The sequence below is a fragment of the Neofelis nebulosa genome, chromosome 4 (assembly GCF_028018385.1).
Source record: "Neofelis nebulosa isolate mNeoNeb1 chromosome 4, mNeoNeb1.pri, whole genome shotgun sequence".
Classification (NCBI taxonomy): domain Eukaryota; kingdom Metazoa; phylum Chordata; class Mammalia; order Carnivora; family Felidae; genus Neofelis; species Neofelis nebulosa.
This window is the reverse complement of record NC_080785.1, coordinates 89409456-89427523: the sequence shown is the minus strand read 5'-3', so window position 1 is coordinate 89427523 and position 18068 is coordinate 89409456. Positions and strand designations below refer to the sequence as shown.

Genomic DNA, 18068 nt, shown 5'->3' with positions numbered 1-18068 from the left:
AATCTTTATTTACCATGTACTTGGGTTAAGTATTATGTGGAGTGTATCTTTTGCCTTGGTAAATCTCATTTTTCATTACTGTTTCTCTTACAGTACCAACTACTAGGCCTTGTGTTTATTTCTTTGTGGCTTGTATTTAATCTTAAATTTCATAGATCTTGATTATTTTTGTCTTTGGAAGAACACGGTGGCTTTTTGTATTGCTGAATAGTTCTATAGATTAGTATTGTGTTGTCACTATACAAACAGGATACTTCTGACTCAAAGTTTACAAATGTGAAGCATAAAGTGATTAGCAGGCTATGAAAAAATAGCATTTCTTGACCTTGGCCTCATTAACACTAGCCTCTGAACTAATCAGCTGTAAACATTCATTGTTAAGATAAACACATTTTTTTCTGTTTTCACAAGAACAGCAATCAAATAACACCTTGCCTTAGCTAATTAACTGAGATAGAAAAAAGGAACCCAAAATAAATGGAGCCCTTATTTTCAGTAGTTTCTCTTCCATGAAAATTGCAAAATAGGGAGAAAAGGGTAGGAAGAAAAGGAATAAATCAAAGGATTTCAGTAAAAAAATTCTTTGTACCTGTGTCATCACTGTTCAAAGTTGAATTTTTTCATGACCCATGTTAGGTTTAAGTACTGAAAAATTACTTACAGATTAAAAAAAATTTTTTTTTAACATTTATTCATTTTTTTGAGAGAGACAGTGAGTGGGGTAGGGGCAGAGAGGGAGACACAGAATCTGAAGTAGGCTCCAGGCTGAGCTGTCAGCACAGAGCCCGATGTGGGGCTCAAACTCATGGACTGCAAGATCATGACCTGAGCTGAAGTCGGATGCTTAACCGATTGAGCCACCCAGGCACCCTGTACTGAAAAATTATTTAGAATTTAAGAAAAGTAATTTTTAAAAAAGCTGGTTTTCTACATCTTAGTGAAGTATTAAAGTATGGTATAATGAATTGTAGAATTTTATTTAAAATTTTAGAAAGTAAAGATATGAAGCCTCATTGATGAAGAGAATTTGAGGACGTACTTAATTAAAGTGATTGTGCCAATTTCAGAGAGCATAGGCTAATAGGTTTTTGAAAAGTATATAATAATGGGGCCATGTATAATCTGATTATTTAATTGAGAGCCTTCTACATACCAAGACTTTTTTAAAAAGCAAAACCCCATAATCACACAAAAAGTCATTCAAAAAGGAAACATTAATTGATAAGCCAAATTATAGTTAGAGTAAGCATGGAGCAGGAACAAAGGAATAATCTTAGTGACTAATGTCATCCAATCATAACTTGATACACATGCCATCTGTAAGAATGGTGTTTGAAGTTCAAGATGCCCTCTCCTCTCAGCAGTGATGATTAGGGGCCCAGTTTGGAATTCTTGTTTTCTGATCTCTGCCACATACAAACTACTCATCTTTTGGTAGAGCATTTTTTTTCCCCCTCTGGTGGATTATAATTCACTTTCATTAGATGTTTGGTTTGGTTACTGTATCATTCATTCAGGATAAGTTATGCTCCAATAAACAATCTGAAAATCTCAGTGATTTATAGTTTCCCATTCTTAACAACCTTTGTGCAGTTGTTGTCTTATGTTTTACTTATACATTTATTATAAACCTCATATTAAATTATTATTTGGACTTGAAAGAGATAAAAAATCTTTTGTTTATCCTGCTTGAGATGTGTTGAGCTTCTTGGATATATGAGTGTATAGTTTCATCACCTTTGGAAAAATTTCAGCCCTTATTTCTTCGAGTATTTTATCTTTGTTCCCCCCACCCACTTTCCTTGCCTTTTCCTGAGACTGCATTACATGTGTATTAGACCCCTTGATATTGTCTCACCGAGTCCTTTTACTTATTTAAATTTTAAATCTATCTTCTTTGTGTTTTATCTGGGATTTTTTTTCTCTGTGTCTTTAAGTTCACTAACTTTTTTTCTACAAGTGTCTAATCTGCTGTTAATCCCATCCAGTGGAATTTTTCATTACAGATCTCATGCTTTTGTTTTCCTTTGTATTTTTGAGATGATGAGCATGTTTATAATAGTTGTTTTACATCCTTGTTCACTGATTCCATAACCTCTTTTATTTTAGGTTTCTATTGACTAATTTTTACCTATTCTGGGTATTAATTGTGTATATAGTAATTTTTGATTGAACAATAGATATTGTGTTTTTTGTTGTTGTGTGTTGGGTACTTTTCTAGGAAGCACTTAAGTTTCTTGAAGATATATCTGACTGTTTTAAGGTTATTTTTAAGCTTTTTTGAAGAGATGCTCTAGAGTAACCTTTATTCCAATGGTAATTTTAGCTTTACTTCTATGACATAGCCCTTCTGGGATTTTTACTGAAAACCACATGTATTTAGCATAGTTTCTTCATTCTGACTGGTGGCAGTATGAATGATTTATAGTTCTCTGTGAGCTCTGATAATTGACTGACACCTCTCCACTAATTGTTTTACCCTGGAAGTTGTTTTTGCTTGGCCTATGGGGTTTTACTCTGTACATGTACAGATTTGTATTCAGACAGGAGTGAAAGGGAGCCACTGTGGAGATTTCTGGAGCTCTTTCTCTCCATAACTCTTTCTCGTACTCTACTTAGCAAATTCTAGCTACCTTAGGTCCCTCTACTCTGATCTTTGATTTCTCAATTCGTTGGGATTAATGGCTCCTTTTGGAACTTTTCTGTACTATAGTTCTACAGTTACCTCTTGTTGGAAAGCCTGGCCTGGTGATGGCTCATTTGTTTCCTTTTTCTCAGGTATCACAGCCTTTTTTGCGTATTGTTTGATGTCTGAAAATAGTGTTTTTCTATATTTTGTCCAGTTTTTAGTTCTTTATTGCAGGAGAGTATTTCTGGCCTCTTTTTCATGACTAGAAGCTGAAGTCCCTCTTCAAGTTAGACATGGTTGTTCTTTGTGCGTTAAATTATACTTTGATAGTGAAATTTTAAGACAACAGAAGACCAATCAAGTGGTTTCTGCTTCCCTTTATTTACTACCTGTTTGTGCCCTGTTTTCAGCTTTCCATTAGAGATGGGATTTTTCCATAAGTTTGAATACTCCCAGGCAATTAGAGCTTCCATAACATAGACTTGTACTCTGCAATTTTGCCTGTAGTCTAAGCAACTGGTCTGCTTTTATAGCAACACAGTGAGATCTCTCATTCTTATTAAGACTTTTGTCAGGATTGGGCCAGTGGTAACATCTAATCAACTTTCATGTGAGGTACTCAGGGTCACCGGTAAGGAGGATCTGGATAGAGATGGTCCGGAGGAGCTTAGGAATGCAGTCTGAGCTGGAGAACTGTTTTCTAGATTTCCTCATCTATGCATCTGTAGACCATCGTTTTGCCTGTGTATATTCATCTGTCTTACCATCCATCCCTTTTCTCTTTCCCTCTCTTCTCCTTTTTTCTATCTATCCAGTTATTTGGCATCTTATACATACAGATAATTTTAGCTCCGAGTCTTAAGGCACCTTTTAGAGATTGTCCTTGTATCATCAACTATTTTCCCATGCATAGTTTTAAAAAGCTTAGTAACATTAAATTTAAAAAGTCCTATTAGAATGTAAAAATACATAGACTCCAAAGTCAAGCTTTGGATTTTGTGTATTTTTCAGTGGTTGTGATATAAAAATGCATGTAGTAACACTCGCCTGTACAGAATCCTTTCAGGGTAATATTCCAAGTATGTAACTGGGCTTTCAAATGTGCTGCTGTGTTTTTTTCTTGTTTTTGTTTTTGTTTTTTTGTCAGCCTTATCTAAAAAGGACCCCCTTAATATAGCTATATCTACGTTTCCCTTTACTTGTAAGTATTGCAAAAATCCTGAACCTGTGGAACTAGATTTAAAGTACTAGTCACAAAGAACTCCTAACTGAGGAGTCTAAAGAGACCATTGCACCAGGGAGTCAGAATTGCAATAGGAATGAATGACTAATTGATTCCCAGGTACTTATACCTGGGAAATTTTGAATAGTGGGTGGTTGTTTCTCTTTAATTAAAAATTTTTTTTTAAATGTTTATTTATTTTTGAGAGATAGAGACAGAGCATGAGCAGGGAAGGGGCAGAGAGAGAGGGAGACACAGAATCTGAAGCAGGCTCCAGGCTCCGAGCTGTCAGCACAGAGCCCGACGCCGCGCTCGAACTCATGAACCACGAGATCATGACCTGAGCCAAAGTCAGATGCTCAACTGACTGAGCCACCCAAGCGCCCCTGTTTCTCTTTAATTTTAATTGTGCTTCTACAATATGGTATTTCCAGCAGGATAAAATAAAGTTTAGGACTCTAAACGTGTGATATTGTATAAAGCGTTTAAGATATAAGAGAAGAAAAATAGAGATACCAAAGTTTTAGGAAGAAAACACGATTTATAAAAGGAATGACAAGATAATTTTCATAAAAATACAGGAATTCTTTTTATTTTTTAAAAAATGAAGAGCATTTTCCAGTTTGGTGGTCATTTATGCAGTACCCCTTGTTTTTTTCTAGTTGATTTACTTAATAGGCAGAAAAATATAATATGTATTATTTTTCACATTTGATATTGATTTTGCTCGCAAAGGTTCTTGAGATTTTCTTGGATGTCATTGTTTAATATTTGTTTTAAGCAACATTTTGTAATTTTTAAAGAACAGTAGATTCTTAATTCTTTTACTTCAGTTTGAAAAGTTGTGTTACTTTCCTAATCTCATAAGTTTTCTTACTCCTTAATAATTGCCCGGCCTGTATATTTATTGTTTTATACCTTTGTAATAAAATTCTAGAAGATACAACTGGAGTTCTGGGTTAATCCTTAAGTTCATTTGTGTCTTTTTTTTTTTCAACGTTTTTTTTTTGTTTTGTTTTTTGTTTTTTGTTTTTTTGTTTTTTTTTTTTTCATTTGTGTCTTTTGAACAGGGAACCTTCAAAAGATCTTGTCGCATGATCATCCTCCAGAGTATTCAGCTGATTTCTATGCTGCCTACATTAATATTCTTCTTGGAGTTTTCTATACCGTCTGCCGAGATTTGAAGGAGCTCAGACATCTGGTGAGTGAACATGTTACTTAAAAAAAAAAAAAAAGACTATCTTTTAATAATTTTTCCATGCAGAAATGGTTTGAGGTAGGCTAGAAGCTGAAAATTTATTCTGGAAATTTGGATTTGGCCTTTTGAGGCTCACATAAGTAGGTGGAAGCCTGTGCCTTAGTACAAACTGCAATGTGATCAGAAAACCTTCATTCATCTTTAGTTATGTCTTCTTATTCTTCCTTAGGAGTATTTTTTGTTTCCTTCCTTCTCTTTTTCTAATTACAGAAAATGTAGAACTTCATTAAAATCAAAATGAGAAATAGAAAGGAGGTGTAAAAGCTGAATAAGAAATGTAATATCTTTTACTTTTTTTGTAACACATTTCTTTTAGGTTTTGTGTGTGTAGTGATAGTGGTCTGGCATCTAGATCAGCTTGAGAATAGGAGCCTTAATTATAGGTCTTTCATGAGGCACTGACCTTGAGTTAGTAATATTTATATAAAAGGTTACTTTTAATATTTACATAAGAGTACTTAAGACACTTAAAAGAGTAGAAAAACTGTTTATATTTTACAGGCAAGTTGGAAAGTGATCATATGTACTTTAATTTTTCTTTGATTTTTCTACTTTTTAATTGTCTGGATGTGTCTGGAAGGGGAAGAGGCAAGAATATCCGGTTTCTCTTTTAGAAACCTTCCATTAATACTAAGATTTTGTCTACATTTAGAGAAAGTAGTATTATATCTAAGGCTGAAACACAGTTACTTTGAAAGGAACAGATTCTGTAAGTTTTAGCGTATTTTCTTTTTCTCTTTGCTCTGAAAAGAATCACTTAGAGGGATTAAGTGTATGTTTGAATGTGTGTTCAAGACAATGTAGAAGAAGGTGACTGTGTAAAATTGTGTTCACATATAGTATGTTTTTCTGAGTTTTAGATTTTAGGCTTCTGATTTAGATGTAGATTTCAAGCGTCTTCTGAGTAGGGAAAAAACAAAAGGCAAACTTTTCTAGGTTCAAGCTCATCACTGACATCTCTCCAGCAATTGAATGTCTTGCATCCCTAGTGCCCAAAAGGAAATGACAACAGAGGGGCTTACAGAAAGGAGGGAGGGTCAGTACAAGGTCCTTGCATGACATGTAGTTAGGAAGAAATACTCCTCTGCCTGCCATCTTGCCTGGTAACCTGTGGTCACCACAACCTAGATGTCCTTGAATCCTGTGCGAATCTGTGCCAGCAGCCATTTAAAGTAGATCATGAAGTGTAAGAAGAAGGATTAGTTAAGGAACTATTTCTGCAAAAATAAAATGTAAGAAAATATATATATTTGAATATGGTATTTTATATTGTCCTTAGGTTTCACTAAGAAATATTTAGGGGTGAGATTATAAAGTTGTTTTTGTTGTTGTTGTTACTCTTCTATCATGTTCGTAAGCTTGAAGTATGGTTTAAGCTTTTACTACCACTAGTAATACTAGTAAATACAAGAAATAATCTGTAAGCACTGGAGAAAAAAATAGCAGTGTTCTTATTTTCCTCCTTATGTAGAACATAGCATAATAAAGATACATTTTCCTTCAAGTGGATACTCTATTTGTTTCAAACTTTGTAAATGGCATATTTATTGAAAGTTTAATAAATCACCTGCAAAAATTCTTTTCAGGCATCTTTTCTATGTATATGCTTTTGAATTTGCCTTAGAAATTATTTCTTTAAGTATTATTTTTCTGGAGGCTAGGTCTGGAGGTAGCACAAGAATATTCATTTAGGTTTGTCTTCTCTGACAATCCTTAATGATATTCCTAAAAATAGTAATTAGAATTTTTAAAAGGATCAATTGAGGAAGTTATTTTTATACTTATTATTATACTTATAAGTATTATTATACTTATATATAAATGCCAAACACAGAATGGTTCATTTTCTAAAATTTTCTTGCATGATCTCTTTAAAACAAATCTGTCACACATCAAGTTTATTGTATTTTAAACTTTTTTCTTCCTAAACATCAGTATTCTTAGAGATGACTCAGAAAAGTTAATTGCTTAGGTAGAGCTTAGTAATCTTTTAGAGTGCAATTCCAAGTTTCTGATGCTGTTTTTGTTGTTGTTTTGTGTTGTTTGGCCCTGTGGCTTGTGGTGTTGACTAGTGACAGTGGCTAAGAAGAGATGCCAGATAACTGAAGTATATTTGATGGAATGAGCAGAGAAGTTATATTGAAATACCTTAGCTCTGCTGCTTATCAGTATGTTATGTATGTAATTTTATGTATTTCAGTTTCCTCATTTCTAAAGTTGGCGGGGGCGGGGGGGAGGGAACAGACCAAGAATACATGCCTCAGATGAGTTTTGTGAGTATGAAATGAAATACTTTCTATCAAAGTGCTTATAAAAATGTTAAATGATATTATTGGTAACACTAAGCCATTTGAACAAATATTCTTCTTTTAAAATACAAATAGGGGGGATCCCAGGTGGCTCTTTTGGTTGACCATCTGATTCTTCATTTCAGCTCAAGTCATAATCTCAAGGTTTGTGGGTTCGAGCCCCGTGTTGGGCTCTATGCTGGCAGTGCAGGGCCTGCTTGAGATTTTATCTCCCTCTCTCTCTCTGTCCCTCCCCAACTCATTCTCTCTCTCAAAGTAAATAAACTATAAAAATAAAATACAAATAATTTCTGGGAGGATCATTTACCTTTTGTGAATTATTTTAGTGAAATTTTAACACAGCTGGTTTTCATGTAGCCAGGGCCCAGCAATTCCTAGGGAATAGATGGTTTGATCTTAGTTTTGAGCAGGGGTCCCATGGATATTTGGAGAGTGGGAAGAGGTGGGTACTGGGCAGCAGGCCAGTGGAGGGAGCTGGTGTGGAGACCCTGCTCTGAGTACAGGCAGTCTTCTGCCTTGCACATAACTCCACTGTCTCACATGCAGCTGACCAGCCTAACGTAACTTCTGCTTCAGTCATGACTCTCTCGAATCTCAAATTCTTTCATGTATTTTTCAAACACTTTTTTTTTTTAATGAGGAAGACATTGTCACAATTCTGAAATGGTTGCAGATCTGTCCCCTTTGCCCTCAGTTGACTCATACACAGTACACACGAATGTGTTTTTCCTATATATTAGTTATTTTCGCTTATTTACGATATGAGTGTATGCTAGGGAAAAATGATCCCTGAGATCTAAAATGAATTAGATTATAAAATTTTGCAAATAAGAATCATGGGGTCTGGCTCCAGAGTATATGCTCATAATCACTATATTACAACTACCTCTTAGATAATAGCCAATTTTATTGAGTAGTTATTGTGTGCTGGGTACTGTTCTAAGCCTTTTTCCAATGTTGACTCAGTTCTCAACAGCAACCCTGTGAAGTAAGGCATTATCATGAATCCTCATTTTACAGATGAAGAGACACAAGTTTGTCATTTACCAGCTGTATGTTCTTGGGCAAGTTACTTAACCTTTTTGACCTTGAGTTTTTTCTTCTGTTCAGTAGGTACAATACCTGCCTCAAAGTAATTTTGTGAGGTAAAAAAAAAAGGGTGGGAAGCACATGTACAATGCCTGATAGCTGAAGGGGGAGTAGTTAAACTTAGTTCTCTTCCTTCCTCTGATGACCAAAGACTCATGGACTTAAAAATATGCTGTGATCTTAACTATGTCCAAGAACATATATCATAGCTTGGGAATGGAGACCGCTATAACTGCTGTAGGTTTGTGTCGTATGTTAAAGTCATATATTGAAGAAATAGGAAGTTTGAGGGATGATCTGGCAGAACAGCTATCATTCCACTGATTGCAAGATTTGGTTTGACAAATGGCAGGGGTAGTGGGTGCCCTTCACCATTTTTTTATATTTTTATACTGATTGATTTATGAATGAGGATGTCTTCGACATAGAGAAGAGCTATTCTTTGGTTAAAAATACTGAAGGGGGAGGCAGAGTCTTTAATTAGGAGAACTAACCTAGTTAGGTTTGTTTTTCTTTTGTATTTTCTCAACTTTTTGATGAAAGTGTAACATAGGTATAGAAAAGCACAGAAACCATACCTATGTATCTCAGTGAATTATCACAAAATGAAAACACATGTGTAAATAAAACCAAGTCAAAAAGTAGAAAACTACCAACATCCAAGGAGCCCACTTCATGCTTCCTCCCAATCTCACCTCTTCTTCCTTCCCCAGAGATAATCACTATCTTTGCTTCTAACATTAAAGGTTAGTTTTGCCTGTTGTGGAACTTCATCTAAATGGAAACATACAGTATGCATTCTTTTTTAATCTGTCTACATTTGCTCAACATTTTGAGATATTCATCCATGTTAAATGAAACTGGAATATTTTGAGTAGTCCCGTAATCGTCTCTAGACTGCAAGAAGTGGTATTTAGCTAATTTTCCCAGTTGGACCTTTATAGGGTACCTTTATTTTTGGCCTTGAATAATTGAGAATTATTTTTATATCAAAACCATATTCAGTGGCACTGGCATGTTAATAGCTTGCTCTCATTATTTTATTAGACTATTTACAAGATAATGAAAATATTGGATAGTTTCAAAATTTATTTAAGAGCGATTTCTAATTTACAGAAAAATTACAAGTACAGTAAAAAGAGCTTTTCCTCCTTTTTCCCAATCATCTGAGATTAAGTTTGTGACCTGATGCCCATCACCTCAAATACTTTAGTGTGCATATCCTAGAAAGACATTCTTCCACGTAAGTACAGTACAACTATCAAAATGAGAAAATGGACTCATTGCTACAACCCAATCCTTAGACACTAGTGAGGATTTGACAGTTGTCACAATAATGTGCTTCAGAGCAAAAGAATCCAGTTCAGAATCATATATTGCATTTAATTAACAAGAAATTGTTAAATTTCTTGAACATTCATCTGGAACAGTTCTTTAGTCTTTGACTTTCATGGCCTTGAGACCTTTGAAGATTATAGAACAGTTTTGTAGAATCACCTTCAGTTTGGATTTGTCTAATGTTTGCTTATGATCAGATTCAGGTTATGCATCTGACAGGAATATCACAGAAATGATGTTTCGTTCACATTACATCCTATGAGGTATTACAGGATTTCATGTTATTTCATCACTGATAATGTCTCAGACTTCCTAGAGAGCACCTGTATTCTTTACCACATGCCTTTCCATCCACCAGCTCGCAAGGGTGTGTTGACTCTTAGACACCCAATCTCTGACTTCTGTGACTGGCTAGAGACCACTTTCCGTTTTTGAAGAGCTTGTGTGACTAGGTCAGACTCATCTGATTATCTCTTTATTTTAACTCTCCCATAAATAGTACAGTCTTTGGGACTTTAATTGCATCTACAAAATTCTTTCACAGCAGTACCTAAGATAGCATTTGATTGAATAACTGAAAGAAGGTGTGTGTGTGTGTGTGTGTGTGTGTGTGTGTGTGTGTGTGTGTGTGTATGAGGGGCTGGCAGTCTTGAGGGGCTGTCTTAGAATTTTTTTTACTACAATATACATGTATCAGATCATTTTCTAACAAGTAATTTCAAATGCAGTAATGGAATTTTGCTGAAAATCTCACTGAGGGAGAGTTTGAAGTTTTCTAAATTGCCTATCTCTGTCTTATGGCAACCTAGTCATTATGCATAATAGATTATTTTGCCTCTTAAAGTAATGCAAGTTTTTTTCTGCAATATAAGGGAAATAGTCTCTCGGTTTCACCTGAATCAGGCTTTGATAACATTGTGCCTTTATTGGTTTAGAAGTAAGTTACCAGAACATCTCACAAATCCATGATCATAAATTCAGGCAGTGGAGTCTGTGTGTGCCTGTAGGCAGATTATATTTTGCTTTCTGGGTTGACAAGTGGATATTATAAATGTGCAGTTGTCAGGAGTAAGTGAGATAACAGGTGGCCATAACTAACTCTTGATAATTTTGTTTCTCCTGTCACAATTATGAGCATAAATATTTGCTGAGCACACTGTCATTTCTTAATAAAATTATCCCCCACCCTTTTCATTAATGCAACCAGTTAAGAGTAAAATATATGCTTAAAAGTTAAGGAATAATGGGGAGATAAAAATGGGAATGTTCAGTGGGAGTAAAAATTTATTATATCAAAAAATCATCTAAAAATTATTTCTGTTTGGGCTTTGGAATAATTTCTGTGATTTTATTAGCAGCCTTTTTATTTCCGTTTCTCTGGGTGGTTGGGAGGGCAGTTTAAAATACCAGTGGACGTGAAGGTAGATATTGATCTAAATAATACTGAGACCTGTAATTACTTATATTTGAGGATTAATATAGGAGAAATGGGTATAACATTGGAGAGCACATTTGAATGTTAATAGTGAAAGTTGTAAAAAGTATTTTGTATTTGAACAGATGATTTTGTTTGTGAAACTCCATGTTAGTGTGGACTAGGATTTGTAGACTTAAATATAGAGATTGTATTTGGACAGTTAAATTGTACCATTATAATCATATAGTTTTATATATTCAATAAGTTCTTATGGAATGACATGGGGAAAGTACTGACTTACTAATGTAAAACTGGAAAATAGTCTCCTAAAATTATCTTTATTACCTTTTTACCACCATTTGTAAATGATTAAGTCTATATTTTAATGTTTTGGCCAATAAAAAAAAGCAGCCAAATTGTTTACCAGTTACTACTAACATTATGACCTATCAGTGTTATTAAGCAGTGTTTAGATCTGAAAACCTGGAACTAAGTTAAGTGAGTTGGCCTCTCTATTGGCTTCATATTAACAGAATTTGGAAGATTTTTCTGCACTAAACATTTGCACTTTGTGGAGTAAAATAGGAAAAACTGTTTCAAGGATCAGTTCTTAGCTCTCTATTATCTTCTGAATTTGAGGTTGTATAGTTAATGCATTTATGTATATCTTTCTCCAGGCTTCATTACTGAATCATTTTAATATGAAATATTTGTGATCAAATTAATATTAATAAATGGCAACAGCATGTTTTTTTAGCAGTTTGCTTGAACTACCTCTCAGTAGAATTCCAGTGTTGATTCATGGAAAACTGTTAAGTAATAATGATTAATTAGTGCTTTCCAAACTTCGGAATACATAGCATTCCTGGAGTGATTGTTAAAACGTGGATTCCTGGATGTCATTCTTAGCGATTGTGATCTAGTATACCTGGCATGGTGCCAAGAATTTGAATTTATAATAGTCTCAGGTAGTGTTGCCAATCACATAATTTTGAATTGTACTGAACGAGATGATGTTTGATGTGTCAGAATGTTCAAACCTTGGAAAATAACAGGTTAATTCTTTGGGCTCATGGTATTTTATTGGGTCCTTTGTGGCATAATTAATGTGCTAAAATTACAAATTATGCTTTGCTATATTACTTTATATCTTGAGGTTAATACATTAGGCAGTGTTTAGCCAATTAAGGAGTATTTTACATGTTGTTTTACTATCATTTTTGATATTTGCTGTTTTATTATTATAATAAGCTATAAAACATTTTACTTGAGTGCTTATATTGAAGTAAAATAGCCTAAATTCTAATAAAAATTATACTTGGAAGGTAATTCCTATTTGTGGTGGATAAGTGCCTTTTTTCTTTTTTCCCCTTTATTTACAGGCAGTACTTAATTTTCCTAAATATTGTGAGCCTGTGGTTAAAGGAGAAGGTAACTATGTAATTTTACTTATTAATACTTGTTTTGAAAGAATTTGTGTAAGATCTGAATTTTTGTAATTTTCTCCCATTTGGGGTAGCAAATGAACGTGATACTCGCAAACTCTGGAGAAATATTGAACCTCATTTGAAGAAAGCCATGCAGACTGTTTATCTCCGGGAAATATCAAGGTAATTTTCTATTTAATGTGTATATAATATTTCTATATCTTTAGTTCGGATATTTTGTCTACTACAGTGTTTTCCTTTACCTGCTTCACAATTAGGAAAAAATTCATGACTTTTGAATCATTTCTTCTTATTTTGGGGAAAAAAATTTTTAACCAGTATGTTACACAATTTGAAACAAGGCATATGTCTCACAATTAGTAATTTTTTTAAGTCTGGAAAGCTACAAGAAAATCAACTTCGGCTTTGTTTTTTATTTGTGTTAGATATTTGAATAGTATAATGAAAATTTGATTATTAAAGCAATGTATAAATTAAATCACATGTCTATATTTATTATTAGGCTTTCATAGTAATGAAACAGGAGATGTGGTGACATTTAGTGCAGGTGGCGGAACAGGGTTTTGATTTCCATCTCAGCCATTTTCTGCCTTTGTGTGGTCTTAGTCTCCTAAAAACCCTCTAGGCCTCAGTTTCCTCCTCTAACAATCCTTACAAGATTTAAATTATGTGTGTGAAAATGATTTGTGAATAATAAAGTGCCTTATTAGGTGATAGGTTAAGCCTCAGTTGCAAAGCAATATAGTAGTATAAAAACATCAACAGCACTGTGTACTTTTCTCACTTTCTGGTCAGTAGTGCTATCATTTTTCTCTCAAAAATATCTTGGTCTGTAACTCCTTTTCTTTACTAACTTTGCTCATTTAATTAGCTGATTAAACTGTAATTCAGGTAGAAATGTAATCATTTCTGAATAAATAGAAAAATTACAAACATACTGTTATTCCTCTTTTCAGTAAAAAGTCATTTGAGGGGTACCTGGTGGCTCAGTTAATAAGCATCTGACTTTGGAGTTTGAGCCCTGTATTGGGCTCTCCACTGACAGCTTGGGACCTGGAGCCTTCTTCAGATTCTGTGTCTCCCTCTCTCTCTGCCCCTCCCCTGCTAATGCTGTGTCTCTCAAATAAAACATTAAAAAAATGACATTTGATGAGGATTTTCACAAGTCCCAGAATAGAAAAGCTTGTGATGTGCTCTTTTAAAGATAGAAAAATTTGGATGCTTGTTGGAATGATTTTTATGTAATACTGGAAGGACTTAGAGTTTCCCATAGGACAGTGATGGCCACATAAATCTGGTTTTCTTCACAAGATCAATAAGGAGAGCAAATAAAGTTTTTGCTGGTGGAGGGAGGGTCTTGAGGTTGATGGCTGCTGATTGGTGGTTGCTGTGGGATTGGTGTGGCAGTTTCTTAAGACAGCTGTGAAATTTGCTGCATTTTGTTGACTGTTGTTTGGTATCATTTTACCCACAGTAGAACTTTCAGAATTGGAGCCAGTCCTCTTAAACCCTGTTGTTGCCTTATCAACTAAGTTTATGTAAAATTCTAAATGCTTTGTTGTCATTTCAAAAATCTTCCTAGTGTCTTCACCAGAAGTAGATTCCATCTGAAGAAACCACTTTCTCTGCTCATGTATCAGAAGCAACTCCTCATCTGTTAAAGTTACATCATGAGATTGCAACCATGCAGCCCTGCCTTCAGGCTCCACTTAACATCCTAGTTCTCGTGCCATTTCCACCCCGTCTGCAGTTATTTCTTCCACTGAAGTATTGAACCCCTCAAAGTCGTCCATGAGGGTTGGAATCAACTTCTTCCAAACTCCTGTTCATGTTGATATTTTGTCAATGAGCAGTCAGTCACATGTTGAAAGCAATCTTTTCTGAGCAGATCTCAACAGTGGGCTTAAAATACTCAGTAAACCATGCTGTAAATAAATGTGCTGTTATCCAGGCTTTGTTATTCCATTGACAGAGCACAGGCAGAGTTGATTGAGCATAATTTTTAAGGGCCTTAGGATTTTTGGAATAGTCAGTGAGCATTGCCAGCTACATTAGCCCCTAACCAGAGAGTCAGCTCTCTCGCTATGAAAGTCCCAGATAGCATCTTCTTCCAGGGGAATGCTTCACCTGCACTGAAAATCTGTTGTTTAGTGTAGCCACCTTCATTAATGATCTCAGCTAGATCTTCCGGAGAGTTACTCCAGCTTCTACATCAGCACCTTTTGCTTCACCCTGCACTTTTATGTTATGGAGACGGCTTCTTTCCTTAAACCTCTTGAACCACTTCAAGAGCTTCAAACTTTTCTTCTGTAGCTTCCTCGCCTCTCTCAGCCTTCATAGAATTGAAGAGAGTTGGGCCTTGCTCTGGATTAGGCTTTGGCTGAAGGGAGTGTTGTGGCTGATTTGATCTTCTGCCCAGACCGCTAACACGTTCTCTATAACAGCAATAAGGCTATTTTCCTTTCTTATCTGGAGTAGCAGTTTCAGTTTCCTTTAAGAACTTTTCCTTTGTGTTCAAAACATGGCTGTTTTGTGCAAGAGGCCTGGCTTTTTTCAGCCTACCTTGGCTTTTGACAAGACTTCCTCACTGAGCTTAATAATTTCTGGCTTTTGATTTAAAGTGAGAGATGTGACTTTTCCTTTCACTTGACCACTCAGAGGCCATTGTAGGGTTATTAATTGGCCTAATTTCAGTATTATTGTGTCTTAGGGAATAGGAAGGCCCAAGGAGAGGGAGAGATGAGGGAATGGCCAGTCAGTGGAGCGTTTAAGTTTCCCATCTTATATGGGCACAGTTTGTGAACCCCCCAAACAGTTACAGCAGTAGCATCAAAGATCATAACAAATAGTGACGAACAAATTTGAAATAGTATGAGGACTATCAAAATATGACACAGAGACATGGAGTGAGCGGTTGCTGTTAGAAAATTGGTGCTGATAGACTTGCTTGATGCAGAGTTGCCACAAGCTTTCAACTTGTAAAAAACGCACTATCTGCAAAACACAGTAAAGTGAAGCATGATAAAATGAAGTATGCCTGTATCTCCGTAATTTTCAGCTCTGCTTGCAGATGTGGGATATTCAGTTCTGATCTGGCATTTATTTTTATATTAGCATTTTAAAAGCTGAGTTAGAGAGTTTGAGAGGGTCCTTACAGATCATTGCATCTAACTGCCTTATATTTTGGTGAGAAGTATAATAATTTATTCAAGGTCATACAGCTAAAACTTCTGTCTCCCAGGGCAGTCTTTTTACTGCACCATAATGTGTTTCCTAATGAATTTGATTTGTCATATTCTCACTTCATATTTTTAACAATATTTGAGACTGTTTAATAGTTTTAATTGCAAGTAAGGTCAGAGGGGGCAGTGGAGATGGCATGAACTTTGCACGCGTTCTACAAGGAATCAGGTCTTAGCTCCATTACTGACTGGCTGGGTATACTTGGGCAACTTAACCTGTGGGCCTCAATTTTCTGCTGTAATGGTACTTATTTTAAGAGATTGTTATGGAGTTAGAAATAGTGTATAACAGTTGCATCTAATATTCTAACTGAAACGTGGGGAGTTTTACTGAAGGATAGGTGATGTTATTTATTTTTTGGTGCTTTCTGATAGCTTTAAAATTATGATCAGGAAAAGAGATTAGAAATTAACATCTGAGTATTGGGGCACCTGGGTAGCTCAGTTGGTTAAGCATCTGACTCTTGATTCAGCTCGGGTCACGATCTCACAGTTTGTGAGTTCGAACCCTGCGTTCAGTTCTGTGCTGACAGCGTGGAGCCTGCTTGGGATTCTCTCTCCCTCTCTCTGCTCCTGCCCTCCCCCTCCCCCCGCAAATAAATAAATAAACTTTAAAAAATAAAAAAAAAATTAAAACTAACATCTGGGTCGGTAAGGTAAAATAACAAGGACTAATTTGTTGGACATGGATGAGCATCCCTGGGCATGCTGGAACATAATGTGCAAGAGGGTGATGGAGTGGAAGAAACTGCACTTAATGATAATCTGGGGCAGGTGTGAATTTGGGAGTCTTTAGAATTTGGACATTAAAGGACTCGTAATTTTGTTGCAACCTGATGAGGTCTAGAGACATCTAAGTTTTAACTTAAAATAAGCAAATGTGAAGCTACAACAACTCTGTTCATTGGCGTGTGGTAGAGATCCCATGAGCATTCCATATTTAAAGGATTATGATTTAACTCTACAAACTGCATTGTTATATAAGTAAGATTTGGTTGAGCATAATTTACAAGTAAGTAAAAAGAGATTTCTTTTTTATAACCAAGTTAAAAATAGTATCATTAGAGGATTGCCTCTAACAGATTCTTCATCAACATTTTATTTATTTATTTATTTATTTATTTCAATGTCTATTTATTTATTTATTTATTTATTTTATTATTTATTTATTTATTATTATTTTTTTTTAATATATGAAATTTACTGTCAAATTGGTTTCCATACAACACCCAGTGCTCATCCCAAAAGGTGCCCTCCTCAATACCCATCACCCACCCTGCCCTCCCTCCCACCCCCCATCAACCCTCAGTTTGTTCTCAGTTTCTAACAGTCTCTTATGCTTTGGCTCTCTCCCACTCTAACCTCTTTTTTTTTTTTTTTTTTTTCCCTTCCCCTCCCCCATGGGTTTCTGTTACGTTTCTCAGGATCCACATAAGAGTGAAACCATATGGTATCTGTCTTTCTCTGTATGGCTTATTTCACTTAGCATCACACTCTCCAGTTCCATCCACGCTGCTACAAAACGCCATATTTCATTTTTTCTCATTGCCACGTAGTATTCCATTGTGTATATAAACCACAATTTCTTTATCCATTCATCAGTTGATGGACATTTAGGCTCTTTCCATAGTTTGGCTATTGTTGAGAGTGCTGCTATAAACATTGGGGTACAAGTGCCCCTATGCATCAGTACTCCTGTATCCCTTGGATAAATTCCTAGCAGTGCTATTGCTGGGTCATAGGGTAGGTCTATTTTTAATTTTCTGAGGAACCTCCACACTGCTTTCCAGAGCGGCTGCACCAATTTGCATTCCCACCAACAGTGCAAGAGGGTTCCCGTCTCTCCACATCCTCTCCAGCATCTATAGTCTCCTGATTTCTTCATTTTGGCCACTCTGACTGGCGTGAGGTGGTATCTGAGTGTGGTTTTGATTTGTATTTCCCTGATGAGGAGCGACGTTGAACATCTTTTCATGTGCCTGTTGGCCATCCGGATGTCTTCTTTAGAGAAGTGTCTATTCATGTTTTCTGCCCATTTCTTCACTGGGTTATTTGTTTTTCGGGTGTGGAGTTTGATGAGCTCTTTATAGATTTTGGATACTAGCCCTTTGTCCGA

General features: G+C 35.5%; 1 protein-coding gene across 4 annotated transcripts in view; it reads left to right on the top strand.

The window, feature by feature from the left end:
• The window catches only part of ORC5 (origin recognition complex subunit 5), a 167206-nt gene that overhangs the window by 18124 nt on the left and 131014 nt on the right, over positions 1 to 18068 (top strand). For all 4 annotated transcript variants that reach the window (XR_009260548.1, XM_058725348.1, XM_058725347.1 and 1 more), the window contains exons 6-8: positions 4922 to 5052; positions 12645 to 12693; positions 12782 to 12872. Coding sequence is in view for 3 of the 4 variants with exons in the window: in XM_058725348.1 (XP_058581331.1) it covers positions 4922 to 5052; positions 12645 to 12693; positions 12782 to 12872 (271 nt within the window). In the remaining variant the exon portion in view is untranslated. The remainder of the gene's footprint in view (positions 1 to 4921; positions 5053 to 12644; positions 12694 to 12781; positions 12873 to 18068) is intronic.